This window comes from Periplaneta americana, chromosome 8 (assembly GCF_040183065.1).
Source record: "Periplaneta americana isolate PAMFEO1 chromosome 8, P.americana_PAMFEO1_priV1, whole genome shotgun sequence".
Classification (NCBI taxonomy): domain Eukaryota; kingdom Metazoa; phylum Arthropoda; class Insecta; order Blattodea; family Blattidae; genus Periplaneta; species Periplaneta americana.
This window is the reverse complement of record NC_091124.1, coordinates 8,953,662-8,972,500: the sequence shown is the minus strand read 5'-3', so window position 1 is coordinate 8,972,500 and position 18,839 is coordinate 8,953,662. Positions and strand designations below refer to the sequence as shown.

Sequence of the window (18,839 nt, the reverse complement as noted above, 5' to 3'; positions counted from 1 at the left end):
TAGTAGTAGTAGTAGTAGTAGTAGTAGTAGTAGTAGTAGTAGTAGTAGTAGTAGTAGTAGTAGTAGTAGTAGTAGTAGTAGTAGTAGTAGTAGTAGTAGTAGTAGTAGTAGTAGTAGTAGTAGTAGTAGTAGTAGTAGTAGTAGTAGTAGTAGTAGTAGTAGTAGTAGTAGTAGTAGTAGTAGTAGTAGTAGTAGTAGTAGTAGTAGTAGTAGTAGTAGTAGTAGTAGTAGTAGTAGTAGTAGTAGTAGTAGTAGTAGTAGTAGTAGTAGTAGTAGTAGTAGTAGTAGTAGTAGTAGTAGTAGTAGTAGTAGTAGTAGTAGTAGTAGTAGTAGTAGTAGTAGTAGTAGTAGTAGTAGTAGTAGTAGTAGTAGTAGTAGTAGTAGTAGTAGTAGTAGTAGTAGTAGTAGTAGTAGTAGTAGTAGTAGTAGTAGTAGTAGTAGTAGTAGTAGTAGTAGTAGTAGTAGTAGTAGTAGTAGTAGTAGTAGTAGTAGTAGTAGTAGTAGTAGTAGTAGTAGTAGTAGTAGTAGTAGTAGTAGTAGTAGTAGTAGTAGTAGTAGTAGTAGTAGTAGTAGTAGTAGTAGTAGTAGTAGTAGTAGTAGTAGTAGTAGTAGTAGTAGTAGTAGTAGTAGTAGTAGTAGTAGTAGTAGTAGTAGTAGTAGTAGTAGTAGTAGTAGTAGTAGTAGTAGTAGTAGTAGTAGTAGTAGTAGTAGTAGTAGTAGTAGTAGTAGTAGTAGTAGTAGTAGTAGTAGTAGTAGTAGTAGTAGTAGTAGTAGTAGTAGTAGTAGTAGTAGTAGTAGTAGTAGTAGTAGTAGTAGTAGTAGTAGTAGTAGTAGTAGTAGTAGTAGTAGTAGTAGTAGTAGTAGTAGTAGTAGTAGTAGTAGTAGTAGTAGTAGTAGTAGTAGTAGTAGTAGTAGTAGTAGTAGTAGTAGTAGTAGTAGTAGTAGTAGTAGTAGTAGTAGTAGTAGTAGTAGTAGTAGTAGTAGTAGTAGTAGTAGTAGTAGTAGTAGTAGTAGTAGTAGTAGTAGTAGTAGTAGTAGTAGTAGTAGTAGTAGTAGTAGTAGTAGTAGTAGTAGTAGTAGTAGTAGTAGTAGTAGTAGTAGTAGTAGTAGTAGTAGTAGTAGTAGTAGTAGTAGTAGTAGTAGTAGTAGTAGTAGTAGTAGTAGTAGTAGTAGTAGTAGTAGTAGTAGTAGTAGTAGTAGTAGTAGTAGTAGTAGTAGTAGTAGTAGTAGTAGTAGTAGTAGTAGTAGTAGTAGTAGTAGTAGTAGTAGTAGTAGTAGTAGTAGTAGTAGTAGTAGTAGTAGTAGTAGTAGTAGTAGTAGTAGTAGTAGTAGTAGTAGTAGTAGTAGTAGTAGTAGTAGTAGTAGTAGTAGTAGTAGTAGTAGTAGTAGTAGTAGTAGTAGTAGTAGTAGTAGTAGTAGTAGTAGTAGTAGTAGTAGTAGTAGTAGTAGTAGTAGTAGTAGTAGTAGTAGTAGTAGTAGTAGTAGTAGTAGTAGTAGTAGTAGTAGTAGTAGTAGTAGTAGTAGTAGTAGTAGTAGTAGTAGTAGTAGTAGTAGTAGTAGTAGTAGTAGTAGTAGTAGTAGTAGTAGTAGTAGTAGTAGTAGTAGTAGTAGTAGTAGTAGTAGTAGTAGTAGTAGTAGTAGTAGTAGTAGTAGTAGTAGTAGTAGTAGTAGTAGTAGTAGTAGTAGTAGTAGTAGTAGTAGTAGTAGTAGTAGTAGTAGTAGTAGTAGTAGTAGTAGTAGTAGTAGTAGTAGTAGTAGTAGTAGTAGTAGTAGTAGTAGTAGTAGTAGTAGTAGTAGTAGTAGTAGTAGTAGTAGTAGTAGTAGTAGTAGTAGTAGTAGTAGTAGTAGTAGTAGTAGTAGTAGTAGTAGTAGTAGTAGTAGTAGTAGTAGTAGTAGTAGTAGTAGTAGTAGTAGTAGTAGTAGTAGTAGTAGTAGTAGTAGTAGTAGTAGTAGTAGTAGTAGTAGTAGTAGTAGTAGTAGTAGTAGTAGTAGTAGTAGTAGTAGTAGTAGTAGTAGTAGTAGTAGTAGTAGTAGTAGTAGTAGTAGTAGTAGTAGTAGTAGTAGTAGTAGTAGTAGTAGTAGTAGTAGTAGTAGTAGTAGTAGTAGTAGTAGTAGTAGTAGTAGTAGTAGTAGTAGTAGTAGTAGTAGTAGTAGTAGTAGTAGTAGTAGTAGTAGTAGTAGTAGTAGTAGTAGTAGTAGTAGTAGTAGTAGTAGTAGTAGTAGTAGTAGTAGTAGTAGTAGTAGTAGTAGTAGTAGTAGTAGTAGTAGTAGTAGTAGTAGTAGTAGTAGTAGTAGTAGTAGTAGTAGTAGTAGTAGTAGTAGTAGTAGTAGTAGTAGTAGTAGTAGTAGTAGTAGTAGTAGTAGTAGTAGTAGTAGTAGTAGTAGTAGTAGTAGTAGTAGTAGTAGTAGTAGTAGTAGTAGTAGTAGTAGTAGTAGTAGTAGTAGTAGTAGTAGTAGTAGTAGTAGTAGTAGTAGTAGTAGTAGTAGTAGTAGTAGTAGTAGTAGTAGTAGTAGTAGTAGTAGTAGTAGTAGTAGTAGTAGTAGTAGTAGTAGTAGTAGTAGTAGTAGTAGTAGTAGTAGTAGTAGTAGTAGTAGTAGTAGTAGTAGTAGTAGTAGTAGTAGTAGTAGTAGTAGTAGTAGTAGTAGTAGTAGTAGTAGTAGTAGTAGTAGTAGTAGTAGTAGTAGTAGTAGTAGTAGTAGTAGTAGTAGTAGTAGTAGTAGTAGTAGTAGTAGTAGTAGTAGTAGTAGTAGTAGTAGTAGTAGTAGTAGTAGTAGTAGTAGTAGTAGTAGTAGTAGTAGTAGTAGTAGTAGTAGTAGTAGTAGTAGTAGTAGTAGTAGTAGTAGTAGTAGTAGTAGTAGTAGTAGTAGTAGTAGTAGTAGTAGTAGTAGTAGTAGTAGTAGTAGTAGTAGTAGTAGTAGTAGTAGTAGTAGTAGTAGTAGTAGTAGTAGTAGTAGTAGTAGTAGTAGTAGTAGTAGTAGTAGTAGTAGTAGTAGTAGTAGTAGTAGTAGTAGTAGTAGTAGTAGTAGTAGTAGTAGTAGTAGTAGTAGTAGTAGTAGTAGTAGTAGTAGTAGTAGTAGTAGTAGTAGTAGTAGTAGTAGTAGTAGTAGTAGTAGTAGTAGTAGTAGTAGTAGTAGTAGTAGTAGTAGTAGTAGTAGTAGTAGTAGTAGTAGTAGTAGTAGTAGTAGTAGTAGTAGTAGTAGTAGTAGTAGTAGTAGTAGTAGTAGTAGTAGTAGTAGTAGTAGTAGTAGTAGTAGTAGTAGTAGTAGTAGTAGTAGTAGTAGTAGTAGTAGTAGTAGTAGTAGTAGTAGTAGTAGTAGTAGTAGTAGTAGTAGTAGTAGTAGTAGTAGTAGTAGTAGTAGTAGTAGTAGTAGTAGTAGTAGTAGTAGTAGTAGTAGTAGTAGTAGTAGTAGTAGTAGTAGTAGTAGTAGTAGTAGTAGTAGTAGTAGTAGTAGTAGTAGTAGTAGTAGTAGTAGTAGTAGTAGTAGTAGTAGTAGTAGTAGTAGTAGTAGTAGTAGTAGTAGTAGTAGTAGTAGTAGTAGTAGTAGTAGTAGTAGTAGTAGTAGTAGTAGTAGTAGTAGTAGTAGTAGTAGTAGTAGTAGTAGTAGTAGTAGTAGTAGTAGTAGTAGTAGTAGTAGTAGTAGTAGTAGTAGTAGTAGTAGTAGTAGTAGTAGTAGTAGTAGTAGTAGTAGTAGTAGTAGTAGTAGTAGTAGTAGTAGTAGTAGTAGTAGTAGTAGTAGTAGTAGTAGTAGTAGTAGTAGTAGTAGTAGTAGTAGTAGTAGTAGTAGTAGTAGTAGTAGTAGTAGTAGTAGTAGTAGTAGTAGTAGTAGTAGTAGTAGTAGTAGTAGTAGTAGTAGTAGTAGTAGTAGTAGTAGTAGTAGTAGTAGTAGTAGTAGTAGTAGTAGTGATATGTAGTAGTAGTAGTAGTGGTAGTGATAGTTGTGATATGTAGTAGTAGTAGTAGTGGTAGTGATAGTTGTGATATGTAGTAGTAGTAGTAGTAGTAGTTCCAGTGGGAGTGGTAGTTGTGGTTGTGGTATTTAGTGGTAGTGGTGGTAGTAGTATTTGTAGTGATAATATTATAGTTGTAGTATGTAGTGGTAGTAGTAGTTGTAGTGATAGTTGTGGTATGTAGTGGTGGTAATAGTAGTAGTGGTAGTGGTGGTGTTAGAAGTAGTAATGTAGTGGCAGTGGTAGTAGTAGTAAGTGTGACGATTTTGTTCACCTGGGAAAAAACATGATCCATGAAAAGCAACCGCGGACTATGTTTGATACTTAGTCACTAGACACCAACGTAGGGTAGGCCTATATGTTATTATTCCCTTTCTTTGGGAATTAGCTTCGCATGTCTGAAAAGATATATTATATCATTCACTTCATTTAATTTTAATTCAACAAGAGGCTTTAAATATCGGTTTTTAAGTCACTGTAGCCTACACAAGAAGAGGTAAGACCATTTACTGCAATGTACTGTATCTTGTGTCGCAGGAAAATTCCGACAGTATGACCACGGGCGTCAACTGAACTTGAAGCTGTACGGTACGGCAGAGCCCCCGGAGTACAACACTACCGTCATCACAGCGCCTGTAGCTTCATACGTCAGTGATGGTGACGACATTATTAAAGCTAAGGTTCGTGGTTTGAGAATTGCATATCTAAATCTTACCTACACTGACGAGGGAACTGCTAATGAGCTCATGTCGAAACCTCTCCTCAAACAGCACCCATAGTTAGATCTCCACGCAGACTCCTTCGTAGTTCATTTGTCAGAGTGTCGACCTATGACGTCTGTGGACCCGAGTTCAGATCCCTGCATGGTGGAGTTGTGAGGATTTTCCCCCACACTTCTCCGTTTTCCCTCCCTTCATTCCATCACCGCTCTTCATAGTATCCTTTCATTCTCATTTCCGTTTTGAAAAACAGGGCACCACTTGTGTTTGTGTGGCGCCGAAAGTAAATATGTATTACACAATGATAATGTCATGATAATGTCAAAATAATGTGAAAAGCATTTATTCTCCTGTCTTTTACTCGTATAAGCATTTGTATTTAATTATACACAGTGTTAATGGTGGAAATAAACATGTAGCAATTTAAATTTTTTCATTTATCCTATTGGTCGTCTTTAGGAAGTGCAGTTACAGTACCGAATTGCAATGTACTACAAGATACATTTTCAGTGTCTCAAACGTAAATCTTTTTCGGCTATCTGTCAAACTGCGCTCTACGTCTCATGACGTGATAGGACCAAAACGAAAAAACCTAACATCATTGTAGTCTCTAAGAGACAGTCATTTATTCTCGGGTCACTCTATGTCCACTAATTTGCTGTTTATATTACACAATGTTCCATATCCGTTATTTTTACATAAAATTGATTTCCACTTCTGTTTTACACGTTCAGTAACCGGTGTACTTGATGTATCATTAATTCTCTGCATTATTTTCTAAATTAATTTGAGGGCTTCCGGCATCTCTTGCTCTGACTTTTCTAACCGTGTAATAGTTTCAGACACAGTTTGTATGAAAACCAAATTATTCGTCAGAACCTTCAAATCCAGAGCGTTTTCCTTTGCGTATTTGTTGTCATTCATTCTACAGTACCCCCACCCACTGTACACTTTACCACTATACTCAGTACGCCGTTATACGGATTTCCCACTGAACTGCTCTATCGGGTCCGAAGTCTCGAAGCCTGATAATAAGCCTGAAACTGAGATGGAAGCCTACAGGTCCGTCTGCTATCAGTTAAAGATTCTCCTAACGAAATTATTCTGCCAATTTCACTATCTATTACATTAGCACTAAAAAAATATTGTTCTTTGTTATTTTTAACGTGCTCTTCCACTTCTATTTTCCATATTTTGCGAAAAGTGAGGACCCAATTTCTGTAGTAAAAATCCGATTGAAAAGACTGGAGACAACTGACTAAGAATTTAATCCGTCCCTTTATTTTTATAGCATGGTTGGATTTTGAAGATAAATAATGTTTATGTACGCGCTACTTGACGGACCGTGAGCAGTCACACATAAACTTAACAAGTGATGATATCTTGTTGACTCATTCTATTAACATGGATTTTTTTCAACATAAAGTGTAATTTATTTAGACGACTTCATACACTGCAACTACCCACTTATCTCTGCAAGAAAAAAGTTTATCGCTGATCGCTTTTCTACTTCAAAAACGTATTTTCCCACATTACAGTAGTAAAAAACAAATCTCAATTAAGAAGTCTTACATTTGTTATAATGCAGAGACTCAAACGTCTTAAAAATCTGCAAACAATATTCTTCAACATGTTTTTTTTTTTCTTATTAGAATCTGACTACTACTTTTTCAGTTATTATTAAGTATAAAAAATGAGAAAATATTCTGCTTCATTGAAAGTCTACGTAAGAAACGTCTTTTCTCGTTATTGGCTGACAATTAGAAAGGAGGAGGTGAATAGTATATTGTGTTACTCTATAAGATTAACTCATGCGCAGACCAACGGAGTTTTCTAAGTTGTTTCCCTATAGTTCTTTCTTTTAAATATTTCTTCGCAGGCTATTGAATGATATCGCCACAATTACTGTAACGAATTTCATGTAGTTAGAAATTAATTTTTGTGTTATGGAATTTAATGAATCTTGCTTTTGTTTTTCTTTTCTTTTTTTTCTAATGCCGGCGCTTGACTTTTTGTCATTTACCCATATGAAGTCAGTTGTGTAGACCAATTTACCGAAAGAATTGTTGTTCAGGGTGCTCCATAGGAGACTGATCTATTCTACACCCGCAATGAGGTAAGATGATGATGGAGATTTGGTGGGATACCTCGGGGTAACCGGAGCTCTCGGGGAAAACCCTGTGTTACCTGGACTACGGGTTTGCACAAAACAAGTTATAAATCGGAGGTACTCCGGGAATCGAACCCGGCTCCACAGGGTCATGAGTCCAGCGTTCTAGCCGCTAGACCACCGTGGTGGCTGAATCTTGACACAATTTTTGGCAAATGAAAGGGAATTTTCTGTGGAGACGTTTTTCAAAACTGAGAAATTTCAGAACTGAGGGCCCATTACACGGGCTGAGACTGTGGAAGGATACCCAAACGGGATACGATTTTAGAATGGGTAAACAATTTTCATGTTATGTCATTTCGACACGTTATCAGAAGAGAAGTGGTCAAGATCATGAGAGTTGTCAAAAGAACCGAACAAGGAGAAGGAATTATTATTTTCACATTTTAGTTCTCAACAAATAATTATTACCTGAGTTTATTTTTTCATTCATAGTTTTCTGCCCACGGGCGGGTCTTTCACTGCAAACCCAGCATACTCAAATTTATTATTGGAGTATGAAGACTGATTAATACGTAGATCTGTACAGAGTTTGCAATTTTCTTTATTGCTTCGGTCTTTTAATTAAAAGAATAAAGCCAGATTTCTAGCTTGTAGCTCGCACCCAAAATCTGAAGCAAATCTTTCCAAAAAAACGTCAGATCTAGCCATAAAATAGCTTAGTAGACAATTCTGGCTTACTGGCGCTGAATGCTTGCGATTTTGAAATACAAAACCCAGTTGATTTACCGAAAAATATGCCATGGCTCAACAAATTACATAACACAGAAAATGAATTCATAACAATATGAAATTACTTACTAGAAATCTCATTCCACAGCGTACGAAAATCCACCCGTACCAGTGGAGAACTCAAAACCTAAATGTAATAGAATTCATTTAACATAAGCAATTTGTATAAATTAAGCAAGATAACTAAATTGCATATAATCATATTTGTTTTCATTATGTAATTTACTTCGTAGGCTATAACCTTAAAAAAATACTTTAAAAGTCAGTCGTATACGCATGGGCCAGTCCTGTATTTAACCAGCAAAATGTCGAATTAATAACGATTTTATTATTTGTCTTGCAGGATGTCGACAAACTGCATCGAACCTTGGGAAACAGCGTTGGAGTATTTCGAGTTCCTCTTCCGACATTCAACCACCTAGACTTTTTGTGGGGAGTGGATGTGAAGTCCTTGGTGTACGACTCAGTTATCGATTTGATGGCGAAATTCTGATGCTTGCTGTTGCAAGGAATGTGATGATAGCAACGGAATTCAATAATTCCAAGATGCATACCATAATGCCGAGGTACTTAAACCACTATAATTGTCACTCGAATTCATATAGGTGTCTCATCATCATCATCTGTGGTCATACAGCCCTTTTAGTTTAGCCTTGACCTCCTTAAGAATTGCGCCCAATCTTCCCTCTCTAGGGCTCTCCGTCTCCATCTCTTAATTCCTGCTTTAACTAGATCATCCTGAACATCATCCAACCATCGTAGTTTAGGTCTTCCTGCTCTTCTTTTACCACTTAGCGTGGCATCTAGTAATCTTTTAGGAATATTATTATTGTCCATTCTGATAATGTGGCCCAGCCACTCCAGCCGTCTAATTTTTATATCAGTGACAATACTTGGATCTTTATATAGTTTTTGTAGTTCAGAATTGGTCCTAATTCTCCACTCTCCCTTATCATAAATAGGGCATATAGGTGTCTACCGATGGATTTTATATCCCCAGTGAGCTTTCATCAGCCCTTATTTTGGCATCATATGCCATAGCAATAACATAAGTGGGAGATATGCAATGACATACAGGTTGGTGCAGATAAAAGTAGCCCGTGTAAGTGTAGAGGTAATACAGAAGAAAAATTACAGAAGCGAAGTGCTGAAAAGGCCTCACCTTTTGTACAAGATGTTAAAAGTGGTTCCCTGCAGCATCAATACACAGCTGTGCACGTCTAACCATGTTCAGCTACACTGTCACAGATACATTTTGCACAGATCCCGTAGAGCGCGACGTTTTAACCAAACAGTGTATTGCTTTTTTGCCTCGACCCTGAAAATTTCGCAGGTTTTCTTACTCAGACCTGTTCTTACATAGCCTACGCTTCCACAATTTCCACTCTTTCTTGCATCGAGTAAGTCATTTTGCAGAATGCGAACAGACACGTGTAATTCGACTGATGACTGATGAAATACTGACAGGAAGAATGCCAACAATCGATTATTGCATAAAATTGTCCATTGTTATACCTCATAGATGTCCAATATTGTAACTCATACGAAGTAACCCCTGACATAAGCAACCCGCAGCGCATATTCCTTAAAGTTGTTTTTCCTATTTTATATGGAAAGTTATTGACCTTAGCAGAGCATGCTTGACGTGCAATATCTCCTGGGTCTTAGATTCCGTGTTGTAGCTGTTTACTCATTTCGTTATGATACAATACGATAGAATACAATAATGGAATTTCAAACAGTCAAAATATCGCATTCGCATTCAAATGGGAGGAAACCTAACTTTTCGGCGTGGTATTACTGCCGTGTGTGAAATTCTTCTGATTTATTTGTATTGTCTATCGGAGGTAGATGAGATTTTGTTTTGAAGTTTTTGAGAATATGTTGAGGAATATGTTAAGTCATAATATTTCAGGAAATCAGGATACATTTTGTCATCAGAATTATATGCATACGACATGATTTTTTTTCTTTTTGTTTGCAATTACTTGATTTTTATTAGTACACAGCACAGCTTGTAAATTAATTTTTGCCAAGTATTTAACATTTAACATGCAGTGTTTACTGATTATTCCTTAGGGAATAGAATTTAAAGCAGAAAGGCTTAATAAAATAATAAATTAACAGAGCATTTTAACACGAAAGCATTTTTTCGGCTCAGAGTCCTGCTTTAGTGTTGCCGCTATCTAGCGTCAAAAGATTCTATTAATACAGAAATTGTAACACCACTACCACCTGGCGAGTGAAATTCTAACTACTTGCTCAAGCGAAAGCTTTTGATCGGTTAGGCCTGAGAGGATAAAAAGAAAGGAGATTGCGATCCAAGGGGAAATGCTTGCAAGCGATGGGACGGATGTGACGTCAAACTACACCTTTTGTCTCATAATTCTCCGCGAAATACCGCCAAGTATTTAATTTTGCTACAGGCTGTTATGTCACATGGCGAAATTTAAATGTCTAATTCAAATTTTAATAATGGTTAGTTGTTGCATTTGTGGTGTAACAGCTAAACCAAAATCTTCAGGAAATGCCGTGACTTTTCATATCTAAGCATTATATTGTTATATTTATGTATAATGAATGGAATTCATATAATAGTATGTAGGCCTAACCATTATGGTTTACGTTCTTTACAGATTTCCGAAAGATATAAGTCGTAAAATTGAATGGCTAAAATTTATAAATACGCCAAATTGGCAGCCAACGGCAAGAAGCGTTATTTGCTCGCAACATTTCCTGGAAGAATGTTTTGACAGGTCCTCCTCTTGCTCTAGTGTTAGACTGAAATCAAATGCAGTTCCAACTTTGCACGTGGAAGGACTTAAATATGTAAGCATATCATCCACCTATATATATTTAGAATTTAACAATGATGAAGTGCAGTGCATTCAATTATCTATAAGATTTCATATACAAATTAGTCTAGTTTTTTTCTCTTCCCTTTGAGTTCGGCATCATAATCCAGAGACTCTAAAAGAAGTTCCTTATATAATTTCAACATCATCAGAACTGCCATCAAACTCTGACACACCAAGAAAGTTGGGCGAAAAGGAGGTTAAAAACGACACTGGATAGTAATCACCTCCCAGTCTGTTAATTCTACACAGAATTCCAGCACTTTTTTCTCCAGAAGAAAAACATTGGCTATAGCCTATGCAACAAATGCACACTTTTCTCATTTTTCTGTAAATTTAGACATGATAAAGTATAGCTATATAACTTAGTACTTTGTTAGGCCGTATAATGGTCCATCTATATAAAAGATAGGCCTACTACATAACCTATATAAAAATGTGGCCTATACTTTTCTGAACATTTATTAATAAAACAATTGATCATTAAAAATGTAATTTAGCATTATAATAGGACTGTATATATTCTTTGTACTGTATATAAAAATGTAAAATATTTTATAGCCTATCTTTAAAAAATAATGTAATTTACCAGTATTAGACCATGTAGCAACTACATGATAAAAATAATAGCCTACACTCTTTGAAAATACTGCAGCCTATATTTTATTGTCGAACAACCTTACGTAATTATATTTGTCATGGTTGACCTTCACTCTGTACTTTTCTGTATAGTAACTTACGATACTTTATACAGCCAGGTATTTAAAAAATTAGACTCAACAGCACAATATGTCCACCTATGCTCTATCTAACATATGAAGCTTCAAAAATTATATTTTGTCTTACGTAAATGACTTAGAATGGATGTGGAGAGAACAGGAGTAAATTAGTAGATTATTATATCAATGTACATTTCACTGTAGCTTTATTAAACGTATTATGGTTGTTACATGGACTGAACACTTCATTTCTACTTTCTTTTATTGCTGTTCACTATATTCACCAACAGAAAAGAATATTAGCTTTTATAAAAATAACACCCGCAGAATTTTACTAGACTTTCAAAATATTCACAACACAAAACAGAAGTTGTAATCGTAATACTACGAACATTACAGCTGTTTAACACGCCGGAAAAAGAGTTGGACTATGGGTAATTTGGCGGCCATACTAGTACACCTTTTTGGTTCCACCGTTTCAAGCTTATAGCCCGGGGTTGATTATTTCGGAACAGGAGATTATTTTTGCAACAGCTCTGGGACCGCAACAGTTCCAAAATAACTGTTGTGTTATTTTTTTTACCCATCTCTATTAGCCGCTAGACGCACTACATTATGAAAACTGTTTCCGGAATCACGCGAGGGCCATTCGAATCTGCGCCAGAACGTGGGAACGTAGGTATTGTGTGGACTTTAAAATTTCTCTTCAGAATTGATGTATGTACTTGATCGAATAAGTGTAAAAATTATTATTGTCTGAATTGAAATTTCGTACACTTTATTGTGATAAAGAAGACTTTATACAAATATTTCATACTCCTTCGTCATCATTTAGACATTACTTCACGTCGGTTTTGGAATTTAAAATATCGGTAAGTATAAAATGCAATTTTTGAGTATAGTATTGTTTGTTTCACCATAACTCAGTTAACTTTTAAACCTCAAATCGTGGTTCAAACTCGTGACAATATTTTGAGCTAAAGGCGGGATATAACATAACTTCTTTAGCTGAAACTGGGATAAGTGCCAACTCATTTCCATTTCTCTTTCCAAAAATAAACTCATAAAACTCAGCATGTCACAGTGATATAATATTATACGAGTAAATAACAGTACAGTGAAACTCTGCTGCTTTGGAATTCGCGATAATTAGGACAGCTTTTTTTACACAAGACACTTGGCGATTAATACTCCACACATTGAAGGTAGAAATGAATGCAAAGAGTGAAAAATGTGGTGATAAATTGAAATTATCCAACGCAAGATTCATTTAGATACCTGTAACTGAACTACCAGAAATTTTATCTTGCCTTGAAATAAATGCGTCATAAAGTACATAACGAACAACAGCGAAAATAGACACAGTCTGAAAATTCAAAAGTTAGAACTCACTGTGCAGCAATTGACTTGTACTAAAGACATTCAAACGCATTTTTTAAAATTGATGTTCTGTAATCCATAGGCTATTTGAGGGACTTGGGCGTAAAACCTGGCAACTGATATTTTGGTCAAAAGTGAGATATGTAGCGTATAATATGGAATCTTACATTCTAGTCTAATGTAGTAGTTAGTTTTCCAAAATCTTAAGATATGGCAGAAGTATGCAGATTTTACTTTCCTAGTAACTATACTAAATGGTGCATGTATAAATGTTTATTTACTAAAACACTAAAACGTCGCTTATGTTTTACTTCCGAACCCCTCATGTATGGTGTTTTCTATTGTATTTATTAACATTCCATGGTATTCATACGTGCTTCACAGCTAGAATATGGAACAAGTCAAAAAACTTAATACTATTATAAAATCTTGATTTATAGTCACAGTCTAGATGAAATATATGCAGACGAGATTTACAATATAGTCTACTAGTACAACACAAAGTTTTAGTATCAATTTCATGAATCGTTGTTGAATGTTATGAATTCAACTACAGAATAGAAGGCGTGAGAAATTAGGTACTTCTTTAATTTGGCCCTAAATAAATGTTTTGAGTTTCATTTTTATATCCACAGGGAGGCTATTAAAATTTTTTTACTGCCATATAACGCACTCCTTTTTGATAGCACGATAGACTTGCCGATGGAGTATGAAAGTCATTTTTTGATACGTATTTATGCTATGAACTGTTGAATTAGTTACAAAGTTTTCAGGATTTCATACGAGGAAGATTATTAATGAAAAAATATACTGAAAAGCCATGGGCATTATTTGTAGTTTTTTTAATACTGCTACACGATTCCCTACATTTAGCACATACTATTATTCTAATTACTCTTTTTTGTAGTAGGAATATACTGTTACTATGTGCGGAATTTCCTCAGAATATTATTCCAAAACTCATTATCTAGTGGAACTATGCAAACCATATTGTTTTTAAGGTCTTGATATTTACTATCTATTGCATAGATCTAATAGCAAAACATACTGAATTTAGTTTGGGGGTAATTTCTTTAATATTATTTTTCCAATTTAACACATTACCGATTTTTAAGCCAGAAATTTTATTGTTGTTGTTTCTAATAGGGACCTATTGTTAATTATTGCGCTTGAAATTTGGATGTTGAATTTAGACAGGATTTAAATTGGATTATGTTAGTTTTGTTACAATTTAATACTAATTTATTGACTAAGAACCAGTCGCATATTTTGAAGAGAATTTCCTCTGTTGAAGATTGGAATGTGATGAACAGCAACCTGGTATGTAAAGAAGCTAAACAAAATTAGACGTCAATTTATCCCTATCGAAAAAAGTATTTCCGAATCTTCTGCAAACAAATCTTATACCAAGGCATGTATACAAAGTTTACAAGAAGATAGTCTATTTAAGTAGGTACCCTCTTATGTGAGGTATTTGTTCGTTATCAACATATTAAAATGTTTTTTCGCTCTCCTGTAAAATTGAATATTTTGATATACGGGGTTACTGTTCAACATCATCGATATGTTTCGGCATCTACATAAATCCGTCACCATTTCTCCATTTCGTCATCATTCCATAGCATTCCCCGAACGCCGGATGGCGACGCACGGAGGGGGCTGACAAGGGACGAGAAGGGTGGCCTGCTCGAAACCTGGGTATGCAGCGAACCTTAGTATAGTCAGTCGGTGTGGTTTGGAAATGCACCTGGCTTGAGGTTAGCTCAATAGTTCTTGAAAGGTCACAGTGCCCCCTCTCCCCACTTTCCGAAATTCCATTCCATCCAGACAATTGTTTTTCACGTTGCAGAAAGAATAATATTCTCCTAAGTTTAATGTAAATCAATGTATTAGGTTGGTGCATAAGTTCGTAGCGTTTTACCATAAGTTTATTAAACACATCAGATACACATAAGAGAGAAGTTAATCATCAACAATGTCTTCTCCTTCACTATTTACAACAGTCTGCCAAAGCTGGAGTAGTTTTTCGACTCCACTCCTGTACAAATCGCTCGGTTTTGAACTAAAGAAGTCTTCAAGCCATGTTCGGGGCGCATTTTCATCCGGAAAGGAAATTCCTTGAAGGTTGTTTCATAGAGAGCGGAAAAGGTAAAAATCTGAGAGCGTAAGATCAGATGAATAAGGTGGACGCGGAATAGCTTCTCAACCCAACTCGTGGATAGTGTTTTGTGTCAGGTTAGCAGAGTGCGGACGGGCGTTATCGTGGAGTAGCATCACTTCTCGCAGTCTTGTTGATCGTTTTTCTTGGATTGCGTGTGACAGACGTCGCAGTTGGTGGCAATAAATGTCGCACGATGTGGAATTGTCACAGTTCATCACATTTGCCAGTTCTCGGGTACACTGACGTGGATCATTGTGGATTAATGTGTTTAAGTGGTCTCCATCAAACCCCGAAGGTCTTCCTGAACGTGGAATGTCACTAATGTCAAAACGACCCTCCTTAAAACGAGAAAAGCACTTCCTTGCCGTGCTCTCTCCGATAGCTTTGTCCTCATACACGACGCAAATGTTTCTAGGCGCCTCCGCTGTTTTCGATCCTCTATTGAACTCAAAAAGAAGAATATGTCGGAAATGTTCCACTTTCTCCACTTGACACTCCATTTTCTAGCATCCACTGCTCCACTATCTGCAAAAATGAAAACTTCAATATGTAAACTCAAGCACAACAATTGAACTTCGAATAAAAAATGACGATCGATAAATAAACTCATAGTAACCGGAGTACCAACACGCGAAACAAAAACGCTACGAACTTATGCAACAAACTAATAGATACACACTGTATTCAATTTAAATCAAAACCTGTTTAACAACGTCTGCAAGAGTGATGTAATGGATACAACGCAACGTGACGTATTCCTGAAAGACCAGTTCTGCCCCAGAAGGTTATCAACAGAGTCTGGATTTTGATGACATATCATCTTGTTTTCCTCATGCAGTATGCATTGCTCTCATGTGTTAAAATTCTGAACACTAACCGCTGATTATAAAAATGTTAATTCAATTGTGTATTTTTCATCATAATATCTTCTATTTTTGAAGTTTTGGTCATTTTTTGAAGTTTTAAGCCATTTTCGGTCATTGTCTTCGCATTTTACTTCCTTCTCTGGTCCTTCTCTTTCTTTCTTTCTTTTTTTTTTTTTTTTTTTTTTGCAAAATATTAAATTAATTTAAATTATTAATTATTTAAAATTTATTTTTATTCTAACGAAATAAATGGACGTTTGATCAGTGGCTCGACAATGTACATATTGAGAGTCTGTGTCTTAGCTCTAGACAACTTATTGTTGTCGCTGCAACCAATTCCCCTATTTCCAACATGCCTGTAGTAGGGTGACCAGATTTACATCGATAGAAAAGAGGACACAAAGGTTCAAACAGGAGGACATTGTTCGAAAAAAGAGAACAGAAAATATGTACTTAGATTTAGGCTTAAGCCTATATTATACTATAAATTACGTCAATATCTATTTTCTTACAAAATATTTACAGTACAGATTTGGGCTTATATCATACTTAAAACTATGTTAATATTACAAAAATAATTATGATAAAACTTAATAATAATGCTTTTACAGTTAGCTACATATGAAAGTCGAGGGATTTGTAAAAGAGGACAGAAAATATCTACCATATTTAGATTTAAGCTTAGGCCTATAATACACTTAAAATTATGTCAATATGTGTTTTATTACAGTATACTTATGATAAAACTCAATAATATAAAATGATTTTACAGTTAACTACATATGAAAGTAAAGGGAACTATAATCATTATAAAAATACATTAAAAAATGCACAAAATGTGAATTTAATATTACTTTGTATGCAAAGAGAGTTATGATCGTAGGCAAAGAGTATATTCCGTCGATGCTGCTGCCACCTACAGGCAAATTACTTGAAAAAGGCGTCAAATCAGATAATTTCAAAATATTACACACACAAGTTACGAAAAGCAGGACATTTCTTGATTTTTTAAAAATCCGCCCGGACTCAGGAAAAAGGCCTAAAAAGGAAGACATGTCCGGACAAAAGAGGACGTCTGGCCACCATAGCCTCTTGGGGAGGGGGGAGGGGGGAAAACCGCTCGACAATGTATATGCATGTTGAAAGTAGTTATTTTAGCTACTTCCTGTCGCGGCAAGCGTTTGATTCGTTATTTTCACTGTCACAGATTTAGTTAATTACAGATTTTCAGAGAGGAATGTTTGGTGTTCAGTTTTCAAAGTTTCATTCAGCCATGTCTAAAATAAAGCCATCTAAATCTTGTCATTTAAGACAAATTGTGTCTGAATTTGGAGATGATGTTTTCTCTACGGACGGTGAAATTTTATTTTATAAGTTGTGCGAAACAAAGGTACCAGCCGAAAGAAAATAATTCACTGTTCACCAACATGTGGGTCGTCATAAGCATATACGGGCATTGCAACTCGCAAGTAAGAAGAAATCCACGCAACTTTTACTGCAACAAAGTGTATCCATGTAGGAGAATAAATCGTCAGATTTTTACAGAGACTTCTGTGAAGCATTTGACACTTCCTGCATTGAAGAAGATCTCACTGGCAGTGATTTAGCGCATTTCAAGTATGCTCCAGTTGTATCAGCGTATGTGGAAAGGAGTTTCTTACAGTACAAAAATGTGCTTTCCGACAACAGGCGACCCCTAACTTTCGAGAACCTGCGCATGCTGGTGGTTACCTACTGCAATAATTCTGAATAAGGTAATATTTTTATACGTGCTCTTTCCTAGAACACACAAATTCGTGAGTTTAAATTTATGTTACTTTTTAATTTCAGTTCTAATTTACCGAAGTAAAAACTGTGCTGTACTGCCATACCCTAAAATGAAGATAAAATTTTTAAGTCATTTTTAGATCATTTTATAGATATATTTAGGTCATCAAAATTCGGGCCATGGTTATCAATGTATTACAATATCTATGTTACAATCTGACGTCCTCTGCGACTCGAGGTTGTCATGTTAGTGAATGGATCAGAAGTACTCGGATTGACACCCGGCTGAGGTCGATGTAGTTTAAAAGGCGATAGGTCTTTCAAGTGGTGCAGAAATTCCACAAGTCCAGTGCTCGGTGTACAGTTCACAGCAGCAATAACTTAATTTACAGTGTAAATTCAGGGCTTGTGGAATTTTTTAGAACTAAAAAATGTAAGTTTACTTTTCTTTGTTTTTTGTAGGATTAAACAAATTTGAAGAATTTTATTAAATATGCTATTCACGTAATTTGGCATGTTTGTATGTTCCTGTACTTTTTTTGGCTCAAGTATAGGGTACATTTGAAGTTCCTTTTAAGATGAAATATTATCTTTCACCGTCTTCTTCACCTAAAAATTGTTTTCTAGAAAGAAAAATGATTGGTACTAGTCAAGAATTGTAGAAATCCCACGTGTCCAAGCAATTCTGATTTTTTTTTCCACAAAATAGTAAAGAGAAAAATTAATGTTCATGTATGTCAAACACTACAACTTATTATTATGCTTTAATAAAAGAAATACAGTCACTTCAATAGTACATTATGCAACGAGCCTATAATGGTAGTAATTAAGACGCAAGTATGTTTATGAAACATGAAACGAGCGCAAGCGAGTTTCATAATTTTCATACGAGCGTCTTACTTACCATTATAGTCAAGTTTCATACGACTTTTTATGCTCGACCATATTGATTTTTTCCGGCAATTGGTGAAATGAATTTGCGGGAATGTGCTTTGTGAAATGCTGGAAGATGACGGTGAATTGATGTTAATTTGTGTGTTGTTTTTTTCGACTGAGTTTAATATTGTCTAATCTCGCGCTAGTTGTCTTTCGATTGCATATCCGAGAATAATCGATACTTGCGCTTTCATATTGCTACAATGGTATTTTCTGACTGGTGGAACACCTGAACTTTAATGAATAGGTGTACTTTAATTAGGTCCATTAAAGGGCTGCTACCAGGTGTACAATTACTACATTTCGGCATGGTCGAGCATAAAATATCAAACGCTTTTGAAGAAAAGTTTTTGTCTTCTTCTTCGTCTTCTTCTTCTTCTTCTTCTTCTTCTTCTTCTTCTTCTTCTTCTTCTTCTTCTTCCTAATTGTGCCGCTAACGTAGGGGATTGCCTCGGACCCATAAGACAAGAAAAGTTTTTTATGCCTCCTGAAAAATTTATTCAAATGAAGATGTGAAGTTTCTGCAATCCACGATTCAAATGTGAAACCAGCACTTACACTTAAGACTTGTGACGATACAGAATG

At 35.2% G+C, this 18,839-nt stretch overlaps 2 protein-coding genes across 2 annotated transcripts in view; both read left to right on the top strand.

Moving 5' to 3' along the window:
- Window positions 1–9,143, top strand: part of LOC138704374 (lipase 1-like) — a 36,544-nt gene extending 27,401 nt beyond the window's left edge. The window contains exons 7-8 of the mRNA XM_069832205.1: window positions 4,487–4,629; window positions 7,914–9,143. Of these exons, the coding sequence (XP_069688306.1) occupies window positions 4,487–4,629; window positions 7,914–8,063 (293 nt within the window). The 3' untranslated portion in view covers window positions 8,064–9,143. The remainder of the gene's footprint in view (window positions 1–4,486; window positions 4,630–7,913) is intronic.
- A 2,273-nt stretch (window positions 9,144–11,416) lies between these two features.
- Window positions 11,417–18,839, top strand: part of LOC138704465 (lipase 1-like) — a 46,099-nt gene continuing 38,676 nt past the window's right edge. Inside the window, exon 1 of the mRNA XM_069832370.1 lies at window positions 11,417–12,016. The gene's annotated coding sequence lies outside the window, so the exon portion shown is untranslated. The remainder of the gene's footprint in view (window positions 12,017–18,839) is intronic.